Source organism: Podarcis tiliguerta (genome assembly GCF_965153285.1).
Source record: "Podarcis tiliguerta genome assembly, chromosome: 5".
In the NCBI taxonomy this organism is placed as follows: domain Eukaryota; kingdom Metazoa; phylum Chordata; class Lepidosauria; order Squamata; family Lacertidae; genus Podarcis; species Podarcis tiliguerta.
Window position 1 is genome coordinate 86,709,144 of NC_139538.1, and position 26,811 is coordinate 86,735,954.

At 44.8% G+C, this 26,811-nt stretch overlaps 1 protein-coding gene and 1 long non-coding RNA gene across 2 annotated transcripts in view; both read right to left on the bottom strand.

Moving 5' to 3' along the window:
• The window catches only part of LOC310677600, a 90,486-nt gene that overhangs the window by 60,018 nt on the left and 3,657 nt on the right, over positions 1–26,811 (bottom strand). The gene's annotated exons all lie outside the window — the stretch shown is intronic.
• On the bottom strand, positions 1–26,811 carry VSTM4 (V-set and transmembrane domain containing 4). The gene is made up of 8 exons (XM_083440565.1): positions 26,364–26,811; positions 19,205–19,603; positions 16,867–16,935; positions 14,429–14,536; positions 11,201–11,234; positions 8,184–8,290; positions 6,316–6,377; positions 1–219 (listed from the first exon to the last, which is right to left on the bottom strand). The coding sequence occupies exons 1-8, from the start codon at positions 26,407–26,409 to the stop codon at positions 94–96; spliced, it is 951 nt and encodes a 316-aa protein (XP_083296691.1). The 5' UTR covers positions 26,410–26,811; the 3' UTR covers positions 1–93.

Here is a 26,811-nt window from a genome sequence, read left to right on the forward strand (position 1 = left end):
TGGAAGTAAAAAGAAAAGAAGAGAACGTTTTATCAATAAAGAACACAAAAAAGGAATTTAAATATGCCATCGAAAATAGGACCTGTCCTGGGTTTACATCTTGTTTTCTTCAAAGAGAATCTGAGCGTAAACAGTCATAGTAGGGATGCCTTGCGCTTCCTGGTGAGGTTTGATGAGTTCCAGTTCAGCATAGGTTAGATTCTCATCAGCGATTTTTGGCTGCAAAACACAATTGGAGAAGTGTGTCCATTCAATTGAGTTGACTGGGTAATTTGGCAGTCTGCCTTTTAGCAAACATGCGACAGCAGTAAAATGAACAACGGCAGCAGCAAAATAGAACTATGGCCCAGAGCCAGGGCTTCCCCGGTTACATATAGAATCAGTTCCTCAAACATGAATCAGAGGGTTGTATCCAACTGAGATTTATTTAGAGTAGACCCGCTGAAATCAATGGATCCAAGTTAGCCATGTCCATTATGCTCAATGGGCTTACTCTGAGTATGACTGAATCAACAGCACGTGTTTACTCAGAAGTAAGTCCCACTGATTTAAATGGGGCTTAACTCCCAAGTAAGAATGCATAGGCCTGCAAGCTAAGATGTCTATTTTATAGGCAGAAATACAAAACATGACTTGTGTGGAATATGTCCAATTAAAATTAGATATATAAAAAGGCAACAAGCAGCAGCAAACCCAAAGTAGAACCTCTTCTCCATCCTGGTCTTCAATATATAGCTCAACAGTGTTCTTCGGAATGCTCCCTTGACCTATACTGAAACCTTCAGAACATAGTGCCTAGCACTCACCTAGAAGTCATGGTAACCTTACTGGGACATTTGCAGGAAAACCAAAATGCTTTACAAAGCTATTGTACTACCAACTGTACTGTACGTGTGCAAAACAGGAACCACTTATAAATGCCATCTCTAGCTCTTTGAAAGATTCTACCAACAGTGTGTGTATATATATATGGACCATAAAGACCATAAAGAAGGCTGATCACCGAAGAATTGATGCTTTTGAATTATGGTGCTGGAGGAGACTCTTGAGAGTCCCATGGACTGCAAGAAGATCAAACGCATCCATTCTTAAGGAAATTAGCCCTGAGTGCTCACTGGAAGGACAGATCCTGAAGCTGAGGCTCCAATACTTTGGCCACCTCATGAGAAGAGAAGACTCCCTGGAAAAGACCCTGATGTTGGGAAAGATGGAGGGCACAAGGAGAAGGGGACGACAGAGGACGAGATGGTTGGACAGTGTTCCCGAAGCTACCAGCCTGAGTTTGACCAAACTGCGGGAGGCAGCGGAAGACAGGAGTGCCTGTCGTGCTCTGGTCCATGGGGTCACGAAGAGTCGGACATGACTAAACGACTAAACAACAACATATTATATGTATATATATATATATCACATCACTTGGAAAGACAGGCAAACTAAATGTCAGTGTACTGGAAGATGCAATGATTCTTCAACATCAATTTTGTTAGACTAGTCATGTTGTTTGGATGTCTGATTATCATCTTACAAAGCAACCACTGTATTCCCAACTTAAGAATGGAAAGCGTAATGCTGGTGGTCAACAAAAGAGCTTTAAAGATGCTCTCAAGGCAAATTTATATTTTTTTTAGTATAAACACTGACAACTGGAAATCACTGGCCTGTGAGCGCTCCAACTGGAGAACAGCCTTTACCAAAAGTGCCATGGACTTTGAAGGCACTTGAACCCAGAACGAAAGGGAGAAACGTGCCAAGAGGAAGGCACACTTGGCAAATCCTCACCGTGACCAACTCCCACCCAGAAACCTATGTCCCCATTTTGGAAGGATTGGACTCCAGAGTCACTTATGGACAAACTGTTAAGACCATATTCATGGAAGACAGTCTGAGTTGGCTATGAGCGATCACAGAGGAAGGAGGAGGAGGAGGAGGAGAATCTAGAAACGTGGTAGATCAGGGAGGTTACATTGGATCTCTCTTCATTGACATGCTCTTTCTGTCTGTGCTGTGATATATATTAGAATTCAGCCATGTCAGTCTCCATTTGGAGGGTTCAAGTAGTCTACTGCAGATGATAAAGGCTTTCCATAGGCCTCACATATGAGGAAAGCATGACTGGATGTACTCTAGAGTTCACTTTCAGGAGGCTAGGCCCATTTAGCCTTTGTGTTTTCCTCTCGTGGGCACCTTCTGCTCATGCCAAACCAACAGGCCCTTTTCTTCCCCTCCTTGGTTACATTTCTCATTCCAATTCCATCCCAAAGCATCATGAATCCAAAAACGGCCCTGCAACACCCAGCTCATGTAAATTTTAGAGCTAAGATTTATGAAATCACATTGTCCAGGTGTATTATTATATTATCTGGAAATTGCATTGTTTTCTTGGGTAGATTATCTCTTTATTCCTACTTTATTCTATTAAGTTTGGATATGAAAAATAACACTCGATTCTTCCAATACAGGTCACCGGGCAGCATTGGCTGATGTGTTACTTTCATACATTTTTATGATGTTCCTATAGTAAACATAATTTAATAAAGCCAAAACACACTAAATAAATAATTGCATCTAGAAAAGCAATAAAAGCAAATAAAATTAGTACTTTCATAAGTGGAAAAGGTACTTCAATTACTGCTACAAGCAACGGCGCACCATAAAATGTGTAGAATAATTTCCCTTATGCATATTTCCAGTATGTAATAATTTGATTGAAAATATGAGGAAACACACAGGAGGTTCAAAATTGTGGAGCACATACAGTTCTCAACAAAGGATGTGTAATAACTGAGCATGGGAGATACAGCTTTATCATAGCCCCTTTCCTAGGCAAAAATCGGAGGAGGGGTGTGTGTGCTGCCATTGTCTATCTTTAATTATATTTTGCCAAGTTTGCTTAGTTGGAAAGAGAGCTTTGCGCGGGGAAAGTTAAGATGAAACTTTCCCAGTGTGTAACCGCATAGGCTTCTCAGAACACCATTTTGACCTGGAAATTAAAGCAGCATCAGCTGAAACGAAAAGGGCACCCAAACCCAACTGCTGGAGACAGCAGGGGGCCCTTGTGATTCCTCCCACCCCCCAAAAAAATCTATCCTCGATGCTTTAGAAAGCACTTGTGAAGTATGTCATGGAAGAAAAGATAATTGGGGCAGAAATGTAGAGCCAGCGACATCATCTCTGCTAACGTCCATGCCCAGAAAATGCCATAAAATTGGAACAGATGTTGGGGTCAGCAAGGCAATGGGGAGAACGGCCCTTTTTAATAGGGCTTCTCTTGGCGGCCAACTGCAATTCACCATTGGCTCTTCTCTTCCTAATACAGTTAGTTGTGCCTTGGAAGTTGAACGGAATCTGTTCTGGAAGTCCATTTGACTTCCAAAATGTCCGAAAATCAAAGCGCGGCTTCCGATTGGCCGCTGGAAGCTCCCGCAGCTGATCGGAAGCCCCGTCGGCTTCCAAAAATAGTTTACAAACCGAAACAGACACTTCCGGGTTTGCGACATTCGGGAGCCAAAACGTTTGGGAACTAAGCGGTTTGAAAACCAAGGTGCGACTGTACACAAACATGCTGGCGAATAGTTGTGGCAATCTTTGTTTCCCTTTCTGAAGCTGCTGGGTGGTGGTTAATAGTTTTCAGCATGTTTTTGCTGTTAATGGGGGAAAAGATGGGTACTTGACATGATTCATATGCCTGGCAGTTTCCAGCAACAAGAGAAAAGATACTGGCCTCTTGTAACTTTTTCTTTGAATGGAGAAAAGGCAGGTTGGGAATAGCAGTTGTGAACAAGCAAATGGCAAGGAAGAAGGGTGTTAACCAGCCCTCTCTGCTTAGTGTGGGTGATTTTAAGAGTCACCAAACACCTCTCCAAAGAGGGCCATCTACAGTGCTACACACTAGGTTCATTCACCCATCAACGCCAAGACTCATGATTCTCGAACTCAATAGACCAATGGTCTGACTTATGCAACTTCCTATGTTCCCAATCGCTCCAAGGCTCCAGGCGCTGTGGAAGCACTCAAGGAAAGTCTCACAAGGAGCAATGGAAAGGAGGAATCCGACACCATGACGCTGTCATGGTCACCGCAAAGATCCCCAAACTGCACTGTACCAATTGGGAGCCCAGTGCTGATTCTGAGGCCACCATGCAACTTTGCAGAGTCCCAATGTGGTCAGTAGGGCTGGGCAATAAAGCAATATTTCACCCAAAATCCATATTGTGGTATTGATTTCATAAGTTTGGACCTGTTGTGGGAAAAACCGTGAAGCCAGCCAATGCCTCAACAGAGCTCCATCCTTATTTCAGACCTTGCGATATATCAGTAGATTTAAAGCTATGGTTTTCCCGGTAGTGATGTATGGAAGTGAGAGCTGGACCATAAAGAAGGCTGATCGCCGAAGAATGGATGCTTTTGAATTATGGTGCTGCAGGAGACTCTTGAGAGTCCCATGGACTGCAAGAAGATCAAACCTATCCATTCTGAAAGAAATCAGCCCTGAGTGCTCACTGGAAGGACAGATCCTGAAGCTGAGGCTCTAAAACTTTGGCCACCTCATGAGAAGAGAAGACTCCCTGGAAAAGACCCTCTGGCCACCTCATGAGAAGACTCCCTGAAAAAGACCCTGATGTTGGGAAAGATGGAGGGCACAAGGAGAAGGGGACGACAGAAGACGAGATGGTTGGACAGTGTTCTTGAAGCTACGAACATGAGTTTGACCAAACTGCGAGAGGCAATGGAAGACAGGAGTGCCTGGCATGCTCTGGTCCATGGGGTCATGAAGAGTCAGACACGACTAAACGACTAAACAACAACAACAACATATCACGATGTTGAAACACAGGTATTGCCCAGCCCTAGTGGTCAGTACTTTTCTTTATGCCTCCAAATAATTGTGGGGAACCATAGAAAATCACTTTTGTGGGAGCGAATCAGCCCCATGGGCCGGCAGTTGACCTCCTCTGCTGTAGTCTGTGGGAAAGGTTAGGAAATGGCACTGTTGCCAATTGTTCTGGCAGTCCAGTCTCATCATTTGATGAGGCCCAGAGACACCGTGTACCTAGTTTGTTATTACATTTTGCAATGGGCAAAATAGAAGCGTGTGCATTTGGTGGAGACAATATACATTCCCATTTTGTATATTTCTTTTTTAAAAAAAACAGAAGTATTAGCCATATATATCTGCAACTAAACAGCAAAAGTCATCTAGCACAATATCTGCATATTATTATTATTATTATTATTATTATTATTATTATTATTATAGCCAATATATGTACTGCAATTCTCCATTACCATTTTTGTATTAGGGGAAACTGTACAAATTGGGGAGTGGGGTGCGGTGGGAGAAGTGTAATCTGCAAAAACTGTGTGAGTGTGTCTGTGGGCGGGTGGGTTAAACGCCCTATATCTAAAGTGCTCCTCTACTTTTTACCAAAACTAACAGGCATGAAATCTGATCCTGGATCACTGCAAGCTTGTCAACTTCAGAACCAAGCCTTCCCTGCTATTTTAGGCAGACCCAGAATTTATTTTGGAAAGGGAGAAGTTTAAAAAGTGCTTACACCCACAGTCTGGCAGAAGGATACATTCAAGTTACACATACAGAATCCTTGCCAGCTGTGCTGGCAGCTGTTGAGAGGGGGAGCTGAATTTCGCCCTCCCTGCTCTACATCTCCTTCCCTTGCTAAACAGCTGATGGGCACCATTCTGTAACTTCTCAGAGGTTTCAAGTTAATAAGAGGTCTTTAAAAAGTGGGTACTAGGGCATTTTTCGTGGGACACAAATGAAGGAGCCCACCTGACAGCTAATCTATGGTCTTAAGGTAAAGGTAAAGGACCCCTGACAGTTAAGTCCAGTCATGGCCAACTCTGGGGTTGCGGCGCTCATCTCGCTTTACTGGCCGAGGGAGCTGGCGTACAGCTTCCGGGTCATATAGCCAGCATGACTAAGCCACTTCTGGCAAACCAGAACAGCACACGGAAAAGCAGTTTACCTTCCTGCTGGAGTGGTACCTATTTATCTACTTGCACTTTGACATGCTTTTGAACTGCTAGGTTGGCAGGAGCTGGGATCAAGCAACAAGAGCTCACCCTGTCGCGGGATTTGAACCGCCAACCTTCTGATCGGCAAGTCCTAGGCTCTGTGGTTTAACCCACAGCGCCACCTGTGCCCCAAAAATCTATGGTCTACCTTCCAGCTAAAATAAGCTATGCACCTAGAAGGTACAAGCAAAACTTGTCACTATAGTTGGGAGGGAATCCTATCCACACAACAACCTGGGTGACAGTGAGAATTGGATAAGACTTTGTGGGGCTACTTACCAAAAGGACTTTCCTTTGTGGTTTCAGAAGCTTGGGCTTGGGGAAAGAGGTGGATATTGGTGCTGTAAAGGTAAGAACAGAACGGCAAGGAGTTACTCCTTATTTCTGCAAACTGGGTTCCTTCTAGGACATGTAGAAACACTCCTAAGCTTTAACTCAGGGAAAACCTGCCAAAATAATGGAAAGGCAAGGCAAACAGCACTCCAGATTCAACAGTTTGCGCACAGGAATGCACTGCCTTGCCTAACAATCTGCACCATCTGCTCAAAAAAGCAGGGTTTTCCAACCACAGCCTTGTGGTCAAACAGATTGCAATGTTCACACAAAGAACCAAAAGTCCATATTAAAAACAAACAAACCCATAGCTTTAAAGGGCTAAAAGAAACAGTGGCACCCTGAGAATGAAGGCACAGGCACCCTGATTGAGCCAGGAACCACCTTCAAACCAAAGCTTCCATCTCCAGGCCATGGGTTCAAGCCCCATGTCGGGCATTGCAGGGGTTGGACTAGATGATCCTTGTGGTCCCACATAGATTCAAGATGATTCTATGTTCAGCATCCCACGCCAATTGAGGAATTCCCTGCAGAAGCACTTGCACAACCAATATCCTGTCCTCATCCAGTTACCACTTGGGGAATCTTTCTGAAAAATGAGTAATTTTCCTTACCAGTTGCTTGGATGAAATAGTAGGCTTGGATTCACCTCCACCCTACCTATCAAACAACCCGTTGGTACAATTATTACTTTTGGAAGACTGCTTTCTATGCACTCAGCTCCACTTGCTGCATGAGAGTAAATTACATTTGGATCGGGGCCAAACCTGGGACCTACTGGAGTTGATCTTGCATGGGTGCTGCCATAGCAGCAGATAGATCAAAGGTGAAGAATTGGATCTGGCCTACCTGTTGATTGTCACCGGTCAGATTTCAAAGGGTGATGTCAGATGGTAACAGAGGAACTGCTGATCAGAAGTTACCACAATCTCCTTTGAAGACATGCTTTCAATAAGCTGATGGCACTGGGAGCATTGTGGTCAAAGGGACCAGCTATAACTGCTGACTGGTGCTAATGGTGAGCCCCTTTTAAAGTTTGTTTAGAACTCTCTCCTGATGCACCAATATCCTTTTGTTGTTGTTGTTGCATGGTGTGCACTGTCAGGAGCTCGTCCTACACTTGAGTAGGACCCTGGCAGAGAAACATGCCCGACTGGCATGTTCTCTCCCTCCTGGTCGACCGTTCAGGAGCTTCAAAAGCTTTCTTCAGCCCGAACATCACAGCGACCGATGCCAACAGACATCGGCACACTTAGGGATCCGCAGAGTTTGCACAGTTCGCATTGCAAACCTCAGCATTTTGGCTAATCTACTTTTATTTACATATAAACATACACGGAGCACTGCAACATGGCTCCCTCTCTCTCTAGCATCAGGCAGCAAAGAGAAAGAACAAAGGACAATAGTCCCACTTCACTGAACACAGTAAGACAAACATCCTGTCTCCGTCACTTCCCACTCTGTGGAGTCAAAACATACACCGTCATGGGATAGACAACAATCCCATGACTGCAATCATGGAGCAGGAATTCTAACATGTGGATCAGTAAACTATGCTGGAAAAAAGATGCAAACCAAAAACTGACACATCTTCCAGTTCTGGAGTTCATCTGATGTTCTTTAGGACAAACCAGAAGGCTGGCCGAGTCAAACATGAGAAAGAAGCAACTCGCAGACCAACCACGAAACTGAACAAGGGTTGTCTACCCATTGCCAATTCTGGACTGCGAAGATTTGGTAACCTTCGCCTTGGCCACTACTTTGGACCCAGCAAACCACCCACCACAACACGCAGCTCAGGAGGTACCACACACCTTTCGCAGGGATGGCAGGAGGCTGCTCAACTTTCTTCTTCTTCTTCTTGATTTTCACAGGCTGTTCTGGAGACAAGCTTGTCACACTTGTGACCGTTTCCCCTAAGCTGAGAAACAAGAGAAGCTGGTGAATAGAGAGCAGGAGAAGAAAAGCACATAAAACCTTCTCTGGGATGTTTAATTCAAGGTTCATTTTAAAAGGGTAGTCTCTTCTCCAAAACCTTAACCAATATCTGCCTTATTAACCGTCTCTCTCTCTTGAGTTTTTGTTGGTTTTCAGTTGTCTCTGCATCATCTGTTGAACCTTCATCACTGTATTCTTACAAAGACCAGCTAAGCATGCCAGAGTGGAGGCTGATTTTTTGTGAAGTCACCAAGCATTATATTCCTTCCTGGTTGCCCCAAGATAGGGATACACACTAGTGGTTGGCTTCCATTTATTGTGAATAATTTCAATCAAAGCAAATGCAGAAATGGGATATGCATTATGAGAAAGATGTTTCTCAAGGGGAAAACAGATGTGATAATATTTTGGACCACAACTCCCATGCTAGTTGGGGCTGATGGGAGTTGTAGTCTTCGCCCAAAATATCTGGAGGCCACCAAGTTGGCAAAAGCTGATCTAAAATGGCTTGCACACACATTCACTGCTCTGAAATCACATTACGGATTTCCACCACAACATCTACCACACTTATGTTTCTCTTGGTCTTCCCCCCTAAATTTGATTCAACTTTATTATTACAAGCACTGATGGAGTTTATTGCATCTTCCCCTCTCAGGACACTATGAGAAGTTTGACTCCCCCCGCCCCCATGTTTTCTTTACATTAAATTGTTTGTTTTTAAGTATTTATAACCTGCTCTTCACTGAATATTTCAATCCCAGAGCGGGGAACGATGAAATGAAATAGTAATATGAATGTACAGCTAGCAATATACAAAAATTACAGAATCCATGAAAGCCAGTCCAATGAATAAAACAAATTAATTGCTCCAAAATAAAATAAAGAAAGCTGGTATGGACAACAATTAGAATTTCCAATTCAACCTTGTATCACTATAGTAATTTACACAGAGGCCTAGTTTATACAGAAAGCAGAATCAGGAATACTGTTCCTGGACTGCAAAAAGACTAATATTTTTGTGCTCCCCTAGAAGAACAACTTCCTGTGCTTAGAAAATCATTACATCTGGGAATAAACTAGGCTAAAATATTTCCCTACGGCAAGCATAGGCCAACTCGACCCTCCAGATGTTTTGAGACTACAATTCCCATCATCCCTGACCACTGGTCCTGTTAGCTAGGGATGGTGGGAGTTGTAGTCCCAAAACATCTGAAGAGCCAAGTTTGCCTGTGTATTTTACTTGCAGGGAGAATTTTATCGGAAGGAGGTGGAGAGCATTCAACTATAGTTTGAAATGGTATAGTCCAGGGATTGGTAACCTAAGGCCCATGGGCAACAAGCAGCCCATGGGGGTCGTTTTACAAGCCCACAAGCTGCCCCCGAACTGAGGCGCCCACTCAGCAAGTCCCCATATGATGTGTTGTGCACCAGACACATCATATGGGGACTTCCGGCGAGGAAAATGGCGGGCGCCACGGCAGCGAGCAGCTCCTGAAGCCAGCCAGAGCTAACTGCGCTACCAGCCTGGTTCCGGGCTGCTGAGACTGCCGTTGCCACGTTTCGCAGGGACAGATTTGCAAATCTGGGGACATTCCGGGACGGAATTTGTCCAGGGACAGATTTGCAAATCCAGGGACTGCCCCCCAGGAACCGGGGACATCTGGTAACCCTATTTTAAGATGAGATATGGATGGCTTTAGGACTAGACACAGGATAGGCCAAAGGGGCCTGGAGCTTCTAGGGAGCTTTATATGGGAGGATATATAAGTTTCTATCCCTGCTCGGAGAGGAAAGGAGGAGGAAGAGCCACGTGTATGTGTGTGTGTGTGTGTGTGTACACATACACACCCATTCATAGTGGAAATCAGGGTGGATAAAAATAAATTTTTTAAAAATTAATGGATTTTTTAATTTAAATTGGATTTTTTTTATTTAAATAGGATTTGTTTTTATTTAAATCGGATTTTTAAAATAAAATGCTTTTGGAGGAAAAATCTTTCTAAAGATAGTTTTGTATTTAAGTTATATTATACTCCAAAGGCTATTCATCAGGAAATAAGGATTTGTTTCAAGTGTTTCATGTGTGCTAAAACTCAGTCTAAGTTGTTTTTTTAAAAAAATTGTTCAACCACATAAGTTAACAAACATGGATACACATGCTATAATGCTATTATTTTAGTTAAATGAATTGTTTAAATTGTTCTTAAGGAAATGATTATTTTTCTCCTTCCAATAAAGTACAGCAGAAAAGTTGTCCAAATATAACCAGTTAACTTATGAAACCTCACAGTAATTTCCTAATTATCTGTCTATGTATTTCTCATAGTATAACCAAATTAGTATTTTTTTATATAACTGTAAAAACTACTTATTATTCAAAAAATGGTTGTAAATATTAAGTTGATACCAGCAAGAATGAGTCTTTCTGTTTAAAAAAATGTTTTAAATCAAGTCTTATTGACTAGTGATTTAAATTGATTTGATTTAAATCAAATTCCCCCTGGTGGAAATAACAATTGCTCTTCGATTTCTGTGAAAAGGGCCTGATCAGCCCCACAAATAGGAAGGGGGTTAAAAGGCTGTGGAGCTCCTATTAGCTTCTCCCCTCTTGCCTGGGTTATCTGACTCTGTTTCCCCTCCTCCATTTCCTTTCTCCTTGCCCTCCAACACTGCTGCTATTGCCTAGCAGCTCTCAGAAGTCCACCATCATGGATAGGTACAGTGCCACCTATCAGCAGCCAAGTGAACTGCAGCACGATGGCAGCCTAACCTTTTTATTATATGTTAAGATATATACAATATTTGTCAGACAGAAAATAAGCAAAGCAATCTGTATAAACTATCTGGAGACAGGAAAAACAAGATTATATGTATTGTCTCCTTTTCCTACCTGTTCTGGGAACACTTCACCAAGTAATGTTTCACTGTGAAAAACAGTGGAGAAAGAAAAATAGGGGAGAAAGAAAGGCATTGTTTTTAAAAAGTGTGGTACTGCAGAAAATATACCCTTTGTATTTAGGTAAGCAATTGCCATCTTCTTGTTACAGGTTGAGGGTCTATAAGTTGTAAAGCATATGTGAATCTCAAAAAGGTGGAACAGAGGGAAAAGCACATTCTTCATTCAGGCAATGGCCAGCTAGGTAGGCCCATGATGCAAAGTCACAGGACAAGTCAAAGGCAGTGTTCCCCTCTTCTCTGGTCCGCAGGCTGAGACCCTACCTGCCCGCAGACTGTTTCCCCAGAGTGGTGCATACTCTAGTTATCTCCCGCTTGGACTACTGCAATGTACTTTATGCAGGGCTGCCTTTGAAGGTGACTTGGAAACTACAACTAATCCAGAATGCAGCAGCTAGACGGATGACTGGGAGCGGCCACCGAGACCACATGAAACCGGTCCTGAAAGACCTACATTGGCTCCCAGTACATTTCCAAGCACAATTCAAAGTGCTGGTTTTGACCTTTAAAGCCCTAAATGGCCTCGGCCCAGTACACCTGAAGGAGTGTCTCCACCCCCATCGTTCTGCCCAGACAGAGGGCCTTCTGGCAGTTCCCTCACTGCAAGAAGTGAGGTTACAGGGAACCAGGCAGAGGGCCTTCTTGGTAGTGGCGCCCGCCCTGTGGAATGCCCCCCCCATCAGATTTCAAAGAAATAAGCAATTATCTGACTTTTAGAAGACATCTGAAGGCAGCCCTCTTTGGGAAAGTTTTTAATGTTTGATGTTTTATTGTGCTTTTAATTCTGTTGGGAGCCGCCCAGAGTGGCTGGGGAAACCCAGCCAGATGGGTAGGGTATAAATAATAAATTATTATAATATTATAATTATCATACAGATCCCTCATAATCTTGGACGATCCCAGAAACCCTTGGAACAGAGGTGAATTTAGGGCAGCACGACTGGTTCCATTGCACCGAGCCAAAGGGGCGCCTTCCTGTCTCCTTCCCAAAGTCTCGTTAGCACTTGTCCAACTTTAGGGAGAAGGATGGAGAGCTCTAGGACCCTACCAGAGCCCCTCCCCACCTCCTTCCCAAAGCCTGGCACCTTGATTCCCTGCCTTTGGGAAGGCAGGGAGTGCTGTGGGGGGCATCAAAATTTGGGTGCCATATTACCAAGGTGTGCCCCTGCTCTGAAGCACCCAATACACCCCTATGCCGATGTTTCTTTGCAAATAATCTGAAGCACGGGTTAACTTCTACTTTTAAACGGATAACACAATCAGGTCAGATGGAGGGGGTATTAATAATTAGTAATTAGTAATAATAGATTATTACTACTATAGATTTTCTCAGCAAAATGAAAGAAGGAAGCTTCAAGTGTATTTGAGAGAGAGAGGAAGAAAGAAATATCTGCAAAATCAGAATTGTGATAATGCTATAACTTAAACAAATTACAATGTTGTGGCATGTTTATCACAAGGCTAGTAGTTAATCAAGCAAAATACTGCCATTATAAAGATAAAAAGCAAAGAAATGTGAATAAAAACAAATTGCATTTGCCTTAAAGTTATGAGTTAAATTTCACCCAATAACAGTTCATTGCACCTTCATTACTCCAAAAGAAAACAGAGAATCCTGTTCATTTGCTATCCTGTTGTCTACCTGCCTTCCTCGTATTTCCTATATGGCATGTCCCAATTTCTTGGGCTTCCAAATATTTGCAATCCATGAATTGGTCATAGGCAGACTCGCTCTCTTCCGGGGATAGCAAACAGCCATACAAGGCTGCCGTCAGTGAGTAAACTGTCATTTACAAATCGTCTGTTAGAACTGTCCCTTTAAGATAGCAAAATGATATTACTAAAGGTTCTTTTGGCAGACCGTATCTCTTGGAGGTTTTAATTTATGCTAAAATAGAATCCCAGAAGATGTTGATCTGGGGGTATTATCAGAGAATATATCCTTTGTTCCTGAAGCTCTGGCGTTTCAAATATTGATCTAACATTAGGAAATATTTGATTCAATTTTGCTGGTGTCAGATACTATCTCCATAATAACTGAGAGGAATTCTCTTTAACATGTATAATTCATACACGTTGTGAGTTGGGGAAGGCTTTAATAGAAACAGTAATGAAAACAAACCCAAAACAGTAATGTGCATGGAAATGGGTGATGAATTGTGAGTACTGTTAAACAACTCTAAAAACAAAACAAAAAACAAATGGGGGTTGGACTAGATGACACTTGAGGTCCCTTCTAACAATTCTATGATTCATTAAAAGAAAAGCAAAAACGTGACTATGTGCAAAACCATATGGCAAGATATGTTGTTGTTGTTTAGTCATGTCTGACTCTTCGTGACCCCATGGACCAGAGCACGCCAGGCACTTCTGTCTTCCACTGTCTCCCGCAGTTTGGTCAGACTCATGCTGGTAGCTTCGAGAACACTGTCCAACCATCTCGTCCTCTGCCGTCCCCTTCTCCTTGTGCCCTCCATCTTGCCCAACATCAGGGTCTTTTCCAGGGAGTCTTCTCTTCTCATGAGGTGGCCAAAGTCTTGGAGCCTCAGCTTCACGATCTGTCCTTCCAGTGAGCACTCAGGGCTGATTTCCTTCAGAATGGATAGGTTTGATCTTCTTGCAGTCCATGGGACTCTCAAGAGTCTCCTCCAGCACCATAATTCGAAAGCATCAATTCTTCGGTGATCAGCCTTCTTTATGGTTCAGCTCTCACTTCCATACATCACTATTGGGAAAACCATGGCTTTAACTATACGGACCTTTGTTGGCAAGGTGATGTCTCTGTTTTTTAAGATGCTGTCTAGGTTTGTCATTGCTTTTCTCCCAAGAAGCAGGCGTCTTTTAATTTTGTTCTGCTGTCACCATCTGCAGTGACCATGGAGCCCAAGAAAGTAAAATCTCTCACTGCCTCCATTTCTTCCCCTTCTATTTGCCAGGAGGTGATGAGACCAGTGGCCATGATCTTTGTTTTTTTGATGTTGAGCTTCAAACCATATTTTGTGCTCTCCTCTTTCACCCTCATTAAAAGGTTCTAACAATTCTACGATTCATTAAATGAAAAGCAAAAACGTGACTGTGCTAAGCAATGTGGCGAGATATAATGGTATTGCTAAATGCACACAAAAACGCCATTTATCTGCCTCAGCCTTTCCTCATCACTCACCACGGGAGCGTTTTTTGTTGATCAGTGTCTGGCAGAGGACAACCACGGTGAACAGCAGGACACTGACGATTCCTATGGAGCACACGAACACAGCATAGACATACAGGTCTGAAAGGCAAACCACGGATGCGTATCAGCCATCTGCTTTGATGTCTACCCAAGAAAGAATACGCAAGTTTTGAACAAAAGTAAAAACACGCTCGGAGCCCCGGACCCAAAATCTTGGTGAGAAAGGTATGAAAGGAGAAGAATATTACAGTGCTACCTCGGGTTAAGAACTTAATTTGTTCTGGAGGTCCATTCTTAACCTGAAACTGTTCTTAACTTGAGGTACCACTTTAGCTAATGGGGCCTCCCGCTGCCGCCGCATGATTTCTGTTCTCATCCTGAAGCAAAGTTCTTAACCCGAGGTACTATTTCTGTGTTAGCGGAATCTGTAACTTGAAGTGTCTGTAACCTGAAGCGTCTGTAAGCCGAGGTACCACTGTACCAACCATCCATATTGGGCAAGACCACAGGCCTGTTCTACCAAGAATCTTGTCTTTAACAGGGACCCGACACAGAGCTAAAAAAAGGTAAAAGTAAAGGACCCCTGGACGGATTAAGTCCACTCAAAGGCGACTACGGGTTGTGGCACTCATCTCGTTTTCAGGCCGAAGGAGCCGGTGTTTGTCCACAGACAGCTTTCTGGACCATGTGGCCAGCAGGACTAAACCGCTTCTGGTGCACGGAACACCATGACTTAATCCAGAGCGCACGGAAACACCGTTTACCTTCCCGTCACAGCGGTACCTATTTATCTACTTGCACTGGTGTGCTTTCGAGCTGCTAGGTAGGCAGGAGCTGGGACAGAGCAATGGGAGCTCACCCTGTCACAGGGATTCGAACCACCGACCTTCTGATCGGCAAGCCCAAGAGGCTCAGTGGTTTAGACCACAGCGCCACCTTCATCCCTTTTACCCGACACAGAGGTACTTGATAAAAGGCTTAAATGATAAAAGGTTTAAACTCATTGAGAGAAGTGAGGTTATAGGGAACCAGGCAGAGGGCCTTCTCGGTAGTGGTGCCCTCCTGGCAGATGTCAAGGAAATAAACAACCACCTGACTTTTAGAAGACATCTGAAGGCAGCCAGGGAAGTTTTTAATGTTTGATGTCTCACTGTGGCAGGGGTGAGGAGGAACATCAGAAGACATCACTTGCCCGCTTGGTCATTGTTTTTTTGCCTGGCTGGCAAGGAAACAGCTGAGCCCAATGATGAGGAAGAGCTTGGAAAAGGCGGATTCCCTGAGGAATGGGAGGGGCAGAGCTTTTCTATAATATTATACTTTGCATACATTCAGAATCTGATAAGTGTCCCTTCTCTGGTGGAATTTTGCTGCCTCCTGAAAAGGCTTTTCGCTTGCCTCTTAGTCCATTTTCTTCCCCTTTCTCATTTTTATGGCCTTGTTGATATTTTCTCCACTACCCTTCTGTCAGCTTTGAAAGCCGCTTCTTGTGATTGACTTTCAGTTTCTGTATTTCTTAGTCACCTGGAACGATTTAGTTTTGAACTAGAAACAAGAGGATGTGAACATTCCTAACAAAGCAAATAAAATGACTGTTTGGAGATTGCATGAAAGATTTCCACAACGCCAGGAAAATGGGATATCAGAGTTCAAAAACGTTTTGTTTGGCAGATAGTCAACAAAACTGCACATCTTCCATATAGAAGGGAGGATTTCAAACAAGCAGAGAGACACTGCAAGCCAATGACTTCACTCCAAAGGCAAGTGAACCCAAAGGCTCTAATATTCTATAAAATATTTGTGGTAACAATCCAACATGTTTAAAATCAGACTCATCGACATGAATTTTCAAGAGCAAATGTCTGTCTGTCTGTCTCAAGATTTTGTACCCATTTTCTTCTATAGGGAAGAGTTTGCATCATTTCAGTTTCTGAAAACTTCCCCGATTTTTGTCCACATTAATTTCTGCTCATTTAGTAAGATGTTCTTTAATGACAATGAATGTTGAATACGCAACACTTGCTGTTCTACTCTTTATATTATATTCAGTCAGGCTTACCCACATATAAATGTCCCCCCAATATTTTATTTAAGTTGGCACCAAATCAATCAATCAATCAATCAATCAATCAATCAAGGCAACGAGACCTGGCACCCTCTCCCCCACTTACAGAAAGCAGGATTATGTGCCAATTACATTTAGAGCCCTGAAGCATTTTTATTTTTTTTGTGACTCCTGGTTAAAGTAAATGTGTAACTATGGCTGTAACCCTTCTAAGAGCTCCTAAAACCAGTGGGTACAAAATTTTATGGGGTGTGAGTGTTTTGGCTTACTTCGCCCCAAAAGAAAAAGCAAGGCTGCACAACGGTACTTTTCAGTGGATTCTCACATCTTCGCGAAGATGAACAAAGGGGGGAAGCGTATACTTAACCCTCAAAGAACTTCCAGGCCTTGTGGTTTTTCTCAGCGTTGGAGTCATCCGAAACTCTGGATGAAATCACTGCAATGGAACACACAACAACATTGGCAAACTAGTCACACACTTTTTAAAAGGTCTCACTGTGAAAGTGGATTGCAGGTCAACAAAAGCAAGCAGCTGATTCCCTAAGCCAGGCACCCCCAAACTCGGCCCTCCAGATGTTTTGGGACTACAATTCCCATCATCCCTGACCAGTGGTCCTGTTAGCTAGGGATGATGGGAGTTGTAGTCCCAAAACAGCTGGAGAGCCGAGTTTGGGGGTGCCTGCCTTAAGCCATATAATAAACTTCTCAGCTCAGTGAAATAGCAGAAAACAATGTGGGGGTTTGTATCAGGGGCCACATAAAACACAATTATGTTCTTTATGGCTTTAAAAAACTGTGCAGTTGAGATTTTTCTGAGAAGATCTCCCCCCCAAAAAAAATCATTTGGGTTCTTCTCTTAGATTTTTAAATATATATATTTTGAAAAAAAATAGCCCAACTTGCCATACGTCTGGGTTCCCCCAGACATTTTGCCGATTCAGCAAAAATCCGCCCAGACGCCATTTTGCCGAGCGATTCCTGGACATGTCCAGGAAAACCTGAACATATGGCAACCATATCTAAATTAAGTGGAACTTCACTTTTAAGTAAATGTGTATAAAACAAGGCTGTTAGCATTGGCATATGGGATGTGCCAAAAGTATACAGCTCCCCAAGCATGTGGGTCTGTGGCAGTGCAGTTTGTGCTGGAAGAAATTCAGTCAGACCCCCAGCTTGTCAGCCAGTTCAGTCCTTTACTAGCAGATGCAAAGCACTAAGGGAGTTTCTCTATATATGTAAAGTACAGGCTTCCCCCAGATTCCCAGTAGAAGCTGCAGACTTCAAACGCAAGGCAAGTGCAACTCATAACAGCATACATACAGCACAGAATTCAGTATCAATCTGGCAGAACTTCCTCGCAGCAAAGCAGGGAAGGCAATGCACAGCCCTGTGGGATGCAACATAAGCAGCCAAGTACAACACTTCCTGTTTGCCCAGAGTGTTGGTTATTTGCAAAGGCAGTACTTGCTTTCAACTACCGCATTTTTTGCTCCATAAGACGCACTTTCCCCCTCTTAAAAAGTAGGGGGAAATGTGTGTGCATCTAATGAAATGAATGCAGGGGGGAGGCAGGCAGGAAAAGCCCCCAAGTCAGTCCTTTCTCCCTCCTCGTAGAAAAGCCCGCAGGAGCCGCACGCTCCTTAAAGGATGAGCGGCTCCTGTGGGCTTTTGCGGGAGGTGGGGGAATTGCTATAGCTGCGCGTAGCCTCTCCTGGCCGGAGAAGCCAAGACAGTGAGCGTGATCCATCCCACTCGCTGTTTTGGCTTCTGCCATAGCCGCGTGCAACCTCTCCAGCCGGGAGAGGTTGTTAGGATATTTCCGTCCCACCTTAAAAGGGAGCAGGCTTTTTGTGTCAGAGTCTGCGTATTTCCTGTTTCACAGGATGTTTCTGTTATGTCTTTGCTTTCGTTTCTCTCTCTCTGCCAGAGACATCTGAAGCAGGCAGTCATGTTTTTCTTTGTTCTGATCAACGCTGAATAAACTTATAAATAATGCTCTCCTGATTGCATCTTTCACTGTGCGTTATCTGCTGATAGAGCGTGCACGGCTCTGGAATGTGGCAAGCTATTTCTAGAGCTCGTGTCACTAATTGCTGATACTGCGTGTCTACGGGAGATCAATGGAAGTCCGGAGACGACGTGGAGTCAAGATGGACTATGTCTCCCTGGCAGTATCCCAACAGAGGTTGCGCAAGGCTAAAGAAGCCAAGACAGCGAGCGCAATCCATCCCGCACTCCACTGTCTTACTGTCTTGGCTTCTTTAGCCGTGCGCAGCCTCTCCCGGCTGGAGAGGTTGCGCGCGGCTAAAGAGGAAGCCAAGACAGCCAGCGGGATGAATCCCGCTCGCTGTCTTGGCTTCTTTGCTCTTTGGGGCTGGGGGGGGGGGGAACCCGGGCTTCCCCCGGCAGCCGCGAGAAGCTCCGGGATAAGTGGACAGGCTGCACACAGCCTGTCCGCTGCTCTTTGTACTGGGGGGGGATAATATTTTTTTTCTTGATTTCCCCCTTTAAAAACTAGGCACACCTTATGGTCCAGTGCACCTTATGGAGCGAAAAATACGGTATTTTTGACAAATCCTAAATGGTTTGGGTCAATTTTGAGCTCTTTCTCGATTTCTTCCATACAGACAGGCCGGCAAGAATTGCAAACGTTTTAATCCATAAAAATAAGGGGAGATTGCAAGAGGAGCTGCTCTTGGACTCACCTTGGATTTCCGTTGAAGCGCTGCTGTTTGACCACGCTGTCCACTTGTTCCTATACTTGCCAATCTCCTGAACTTTGCAAATATAGTGTCCCTGGTCAGCTTCCTGGAGATTCAGGATAAAAAATGTGTACATCGTCCTATGTCTCTCCTCCAAAAGGTGAAGTCTTTGCTTATAGAACTGGCGGTTGTAATTCCCATAGTACTGGACTACTCCATATTTAGTCATTTTGATCATCAGGTACTCTTGGGTCGGCGGAAGGGCAAAGAGCCACCGGACAGCCAGGAGGTTCTCTATTCGTCTTTTTTGAGACACGTGGCAAAAGAGGGTAGCATTGTCTCCAACCACGTATTGCACTCTGGGTCCAGGAGAAACGGTGACATTCAGCGCTTCATAGACACCTGCAAAGGGAAAGATGGGTAAATGCAAGCAGGCTCTTGCAAGAGCATGTGACCTCCATGTACAATAAATGCAAAGCTATTGCTTTAATAAGGGACGCGGGTGGCGCTGTGGGTTAAACCACAGAGCCTAGGACTTGCCGATCAGAAGGTTGGCGGTTTGAATCCCGGCGATGGGGTGAGCTCCCGTTGCTCGGTCCCTGCTCCTGCCCACCTAGCAGTTCGAAAGCACGTCAAAGTAGATAAATAGGTACTGCTCCGGCAGGAAGGTACCGTATTTTTTGCTCTATAAGACTCACTTTTCCCCTCCTAAAAAGTAAGGGGAAATGTGTGTGCATCTTATGGAGCGAATGCAGGCTGCGCGGCTATCACAGAAGCCAGAACAGCAAGAGGGTTTGCTGCTTTCACTGCGCAGCGATCCCTCTTGCTGTTCTGGTTTCTGAGATTCAGGATATTTTTTTTCTTGTTTTCCTCCTCCAAAAACTAGGTGCGTCTTGTGGTCTGGTGAGTCTTACAGAGCAAAAAATACGGTACTTTCTGAAAGTAAGAGACTGCCTCACCTCGGAACCTTGGGGTATATGGAAGCGAATGCAGGCTGCGCAGCTATCCCAGAAGCCAGAACAGCAAGAGGGATTGCTGCTTTCACTGCGCAGCGATCCCTCTTGCTGTTCTGGCTTCTGAGATTCAGAATATTTTTTTTCTTATTTTCCTCCTCCAAAAACTAGTAGTCTTGTGGTCTGGTGCGTCTTATAGAGCGAAAAATATGGTAAATGGTGTTTCCGTGCGCTATTCTGGTTCGCCAGAAGTGCTGGCCACATGACCCGGAAGCTGTATGATGGCTCCCTCGGCCAATAAAGCGAGATGAGCGCCGCAACCCCAGAGTCGGTCTCGACTGGACCTAATGGTCAGGGGTCCCTTTACCTTTATTGCTTTAATGGTGAGGATGATGGGGAACAGATTTGTGCATCTTTTATAGGGGTTTTACTTTTTCTGGGTAGGATATCCTATTTTCCCAGCACTTACCCTACAGCACAGACTATCAGCTGTCAGCAACAAAAGGAAAGGCCATTGGATTATGATGAGTTGCACATTAGTGTGTGGGCTTTGGTACTGAGTTGTTTAAATGGCACCGAGCTTTGTTAGGCTTCTTGTGTCATATCAATGGAAATACATCCATACGTATTTTCTAGTAAAATCAAAATGAGATTTTCTCCTTACACCTGGTACAATCTGTGCTATAACCCTCCAACATTTCTCTAATGAAAATAGGGAGTCCTAATAATGATGATGAGGATGATGAGGATGATGATGATAATAATAATAATATAATACTTTTTATGCCCTGCCCATCTGACTTGGGTTGCCCTAGTCAGGCAACTTATGGAAAGTCCATAAATAAAAATTAATAAAACATAAAAAATGGGGGGGGGGAATTCTCTATACAGTGGTACCTCGGTTTTCGAACGTAATCCAACTTCCAAAGTGTTCAAAAACTGAGGCACAAAGGGCGGTCTGCAATTTCAGTGGGTTAGCAGAGTCTGTAACCTGAAGCATCTGTAACCTGAGGTACCACTGTATTTAAAAGAACACTGTAAACACTTGAACTCTTTGGCAGGCTTTGAATAACACCTGCAATGTTGCAAAGACTTTGGATATGTTCGGGGACTATAATTCAGATGAACTATAATATGCAGTTGATTGAGATATTTAAAGGACCCACAGAGGTGAGGAGGAAAGTCCTACGATTCAGATGAATCTTGTTTTATTTCAAAATTTAATTTAAGTGTGTGATTTATTTCGTAAAACCAATAAATCCATGAAGAAATAAAGAAAATATTAAGAATATCATATAGTAAAAGGCCAGAGGCATTCCTTTTAGGAATTTTAAATGACGATAATCCAAAAGACAAAACTAATTTTTTCTTATACGCAATGTCCGCAGCAAGAATCCTGGTGGCTAAGTACAGTGGTGCCTCGCAAGACGAAAAGAATCCATTCCGCGAGTCTCTTCATCTAGCGGTTTTTTCGTCTTGTGAAGCAACCCTATTAGCGGATTAGCGGATTAGCGCTATTAGCGGTTTAGCGGCTATTAGCGGCTATTAAAGGCTTAAGGGATTAGCGGATTAGCTGCTAAAAGGCTATTAGCAGCTTAGTGCCTTAGAAAAAGGGGGTGGGGAGCGAAAAAAAATTGCAAGACATTTTCGTCTTGCGAAGCAAGCCCATAGAGAAATTTGTCCTGCGAAGCGCATTGAAAAATGGAAAACCCTTTCGTCTAGCGGGTTTTCTGTCTTGCGAGGCATTCGTCTTGTGGGGCACCACTGTACTGGAAAGGGAATCTGTTACCCACTAGGGGAGAGTGGCTATGTAAGCTCTCAGAATACTTAGAATTAGCCAAATTGACAGACGTAATAAGACAAAAACCTAAAAGTGAAGTAAAAAAAGAATGGGAGTGCCCAAATGAATACCTCAAAAGTCAAGGTTCGAGGGCAGAAATCTCGCTGAGTCTGGAATAACCTTGTGAAGTGAAAGGAAGGATTTATATTTAGATGTTAGGATAGAGATGATAAAGAAAACAGGAAAACAGGAAGACACAATGAGAGATAAAGGAGGTGCTGTGGGATTAGTGTTTATAATATTAACTTGTAACATATGGATTTTTTGTTGTTGTTGTTTTAGTTTTCGAATGTTGATTTTTCTGTGTTGTGTATTGTTATTTTTTGATATCTTTCGTGTTGTTGTTGTTGTGTGGAAAATACTAATAAAATTCATTTTTAAAAAATTAAGAACAAAACAAAACAAAAAACAAAATTTAATTCTGTGATTTATTTTGTAAAACCAATAAAAACTATTTCAAAAACAAAAGAAGAATATGCAGCTGTCCCTTACGGGGATCAAACCTGCAACGTGGGCATTGCCAGCACCACACTCTAACCAACTGAGCTCTCCAGCTGTTTCCTCTGATTTACACTTTTCCTGATCCTGCCTCCTTTCTGAGCCCTTGGCAGGTCTGCAGGTGCCCCTCCTTCCTCCCTAGCAACCAGGATGCACCTTTCCTGAGGCAGGTTCATCTGAGGCCATGAAGCTGGTTTCTGAAAATACTACTATGCAATAAGTGCAGGTGGGTGTTAAAAGGCTAGACAGACACATGGCAAATGCAAACTGTGGTGACATGCAATCCATTTGTTCTAAGAGCTTAGAAGAGCAAAGCAAACTTTTTGAAAGCACTCAAGAATAATAGCTTGAAACAGTGTTTGGATTCATTCCAAACTGACAAGCTAGCAACTTGATAACATTTCCACCACAGGTAGAGGTACAGTGGTACCCCGCAAGACGAATGCCTTGGAAGACGAAAAACTTGCTAGACGAAAGGGTTTTTCATTTTCTGAGGTGCTTCGCAAGACGGATTTCCCTAAGGGCTTGCTTCGCTAGACGAAACGGCCCTGCCTCTCCTGTCATGGCGACGGGCACTGCACGCACGCACGCTCGCTTCCCCGCTCCTCCGGCTCCCTCCCACCTTCCGGCTGACGGTTAGTGCCTCGCGTCGCTGCCCACCCCCCTCGCGCGCTCCCCTCAGAGAGCCGTTGCCGCCAGCGCCTCTCTCTCCCTGGAGTCGCGCTCCTGAGCCCCGCCACCCTCCAGCAGCCACGTCACGCGGTGGCCGCAACGCGCGGGTGAGTCTGAGGTACCGGCTGCGGCAGCTGTCCTGCTTCTCCCTGCCCCTCCCCGCCGTTGTCAGTGTTTAAATGCAGTGGTGCTTTGCAAGACGAAAAAACTCGCACAACGAAAAAACTCGCGGAACGAATTAATTTCGTCTTGCGAGGCACCACTTTATTATGCAGAACGAACCCGAGAAATCTCTAAACTGAGCTAGATACATTAAAAAAGCTTCCTTAAATCCAGTGTTAAACGAACAGTCAACTCGTTCATGTATCGAATATGGATATTTACATTCTGTCTACCAAACATATGTAGCATCCACAATGAAGCAGATATGAGGATATTTTGTTTCACCTAATGGGAACAAGCTGCTCTCATCTGGCAACAGCTATCAAACCCCCTTTCAACCTCTCAGTTGTGGCGATTTCATTTCTTGTGAGCATGTAGCCAACCAGAAAGGAGCCGCAATGGGAAGAAGGTGACAGATTGCTTTATGCGCAGGCTCCTATATTGCATGAAATGTTGTGGTTGCTGACTGAGAAAAGGTCATATATGGGGAAATTTTAATTTGCCTCCTGAGTAAAAAAAGAAAAAAGTTACCTATAAGCAGTGTGTGTGTGTGTGCGTGTGCTAGTAAAAATCAAGTTATTAAAAAAATTATATGTAGCGTTCCCATGGCCCCTTTTAAATGGTGTCGTGTACTGTAAATTATATTCTATTTAGTTGTAAGTTAACACTGTTCAAGGAAATACACAATGGGAAACTTACACATTTTTTTCCCTTAGAAACAGATGGAAAATCCCAAGAAACATGTGGGCTGCAGTCTAAAAACTGACATCACTTTTGACTTGTAAACTCTTACAAACCAACTCTTACGAACCAACTCATCACTGTACATATCGCTGCTCCTAAATTTCATGAATAATGTTGAGCCATTTACAGGGAGAGCAAAGTTGAAGCCATTGCCAGCCCGGAAAAAGAGACATCCCTGGGAATTTGTTGTTGTTTACATTTGTATACCACCCTATACCCGCAGCTCTCAAGGTGGTAACATAAAATCCCAATATAAATACACAAAATACATAATCAAAACAAAAACAAACAACCCCAACACATTTTAAAAGGGCATTGGATGACAATCAACCAAAGGCCCGGTTAAAGAGGAACAGTTTTGCCTGGTGCCTAAAGGTGTATAATGAAGGCACAAGGCACCAGGCAAACCTCCCTGGGGAAAGTGCTCCACAGAAGGGGAGCCACTGCAGAGAAGGCCCCGTTCTTGTGTTGCCACCCTCCGGACCTCTCATGGAAGGGGCACACAAAGAAGGGCCTCGGAGGATGATCTCAGGGTCTGGGTAGGTTCATATGGGGAAGACCTCACCCTCCCAGTCAGGAATAAAGATCTGAGGCTTACGTGGGATAAATTAGCAAGAATTTTGCTACTTAACAGACGAGATCGGGCATGTTCAGGGTAAGGTAAAGGTAAAGGAACCCCTGACCATTAGTTCCAGTCGTGGCCAACTCTGGGGTTGCGGCGCTCATCTCACTTTATTGGCTGAGGGAGCTTCCGGTTCATGTGGCCAGCATGACTAAGCTGCTTCTGGCGAACCAGAGCAGCACAAGGAAACGCCGTTTACCTTCCCGCCGGAGCAGTACCTATTTATCTACTTGCACTTTGACGTGCTTTCGAATTGCTAGGGTTGGCAGGAGCAGGGATTAAGCAACGGGAGCTCACCCCGTCGCGGGGATTCGAACCGCCGACCTTCTGATCGGCAAGTCCTAGGCTCTGTGGTTTAACCCACAGTGCCAGCAGGCAATGGGTATGTGATCCCGGGAAAACAGGGCCAATCACAGCTCTCCAGTCAGTGCCTCTGGCTACCCAGAGTGTGCATTTGCCCTTCTCAAGATGTATTCTCCTGCGGTGGAAAAATCCCGGGAACTTACAGCAAACAGGATTGTTTAGCAGAAACATGAGGTGGCATTCCACGCTATTAAATTTAGTCCAATATGGGTTTTCTGGTTCAGAAAGATGCATATTATCATCCTCTACTCCAATCCTGTTTGTTCAACTTGGTTGTTGTTTTTTATTGCATTTACGGTTCTCACTCACCATTTTGCACATTGATTTATCCGTGTGTCATATTAAGAGGATTCATTGACAAACATATACAGTGGTACCTTGGATTAAGTACTTAATTCGTTCCAGAGGTCTGTTCTTAACCTGAAACTGTTCTTAACCTGAAGCACCACTTTAGCTAATGGGGCCTCCCGCTGCCGCTGCGCCGCCGGAACACGCTTTCTGTTCTCATTCTGAAGCAAAGTTCTTAACCTGAGGTACTATTTCTGCGTTAGCGGAGTCTGTAACCTGAAGCGTATGTAAACTGAGGCGTATGTAACCCGAGGTACCACTGTACCTGTAAAACAGGGGTGCCAGCTTGAATAAAATATCAGGGAGGCGGGCCCAGGTAAGATCCGCCCCACATAATTGAGTACAAGACTCAGCGCACACACCCCATTTGAATGGCAATGGCCATCCACTTTGCAGGGACCTGGCCCCCTCAAATATTTTACTGGGGGGCCGGAGAGACCTCAGTGCCTAGGAGTTGGCTCCTATGCTATAAAACTAGCACGCTCCCATTTACAGATCTGTCACTTATCGATGTCATAGGGACAGTTCGCGCGTCACCCCGCCCCTTCGCTTGCACCCAAACCCCTTTTGAGCAGATCTGGCGCCCGCCTCAGTTCACTTTTCTTGGAGGGGGCGGCAGCAAGCAGGCGCTGCGCAGAGGTCGTCGCGAGGATGCGAGGGGACCGCCACGACCAACTTTCCAAGCAGATCCCTTCCCTCTGTCCTCGGCAGCCTTGGCTCGCCTCCCAGGCGGACGCCGTCGCAGCTGCTGCCCTGGGCGCCTGGCTGAAGAGGAGCAGCTGCGCCCGCCCCGTCCAAGAAGCGCAGAGGGCGCCGGATGGCGGATCCGGGAGACGGTTGCTGGAAGGGACCGTAATGGGGGGGGGGGGAGCTTAGGGTGGGGGGGGGATTGGAAGAGAGGGAGGGAGGGAGAGTCGAGGAGGGGGAATCCCCGGTCCCGATCGACGTGCGCCCTCTTACCTGGTGTGCCAACCCAACCAAGCAGCATCAGGACCAGGAGACGCATCGCCCGCGGCGGAAGGAGGGCGATGGGTGGAAGGAAACAAGGGCCGGGCTCCCGACCGCCCTTCCCGTCGTGCTCGCCCCGACTCTCCGTGCCCGCCGGCCGCTTCTCCCCTTCCCTTCCCACCCCGGCCTTCCCTTTCTCCGTCCCGCGCGGCTCAGGCTTTCTGCTTCGGCCGGAGCAAGCGCCAGCAGCACGGCAGCAACAGTTTCCCGAGACCGCCCCGTCGGGGAGGCCCCAGAAGTCCCGGAAAGTCACGCCTGCCCAGCCAGCCAGCCCCCCAGCTCCCACCCTACTGCTCCGCGAGGAGGCGGGGCGAGATCGTCTCTTAAAGCGGCTGTTTAGGAAAAGGACCCAAACGCCGCCCTCCCTTCCCCCCCCCGGGGGGGGGAGGGGGGTTTAGCT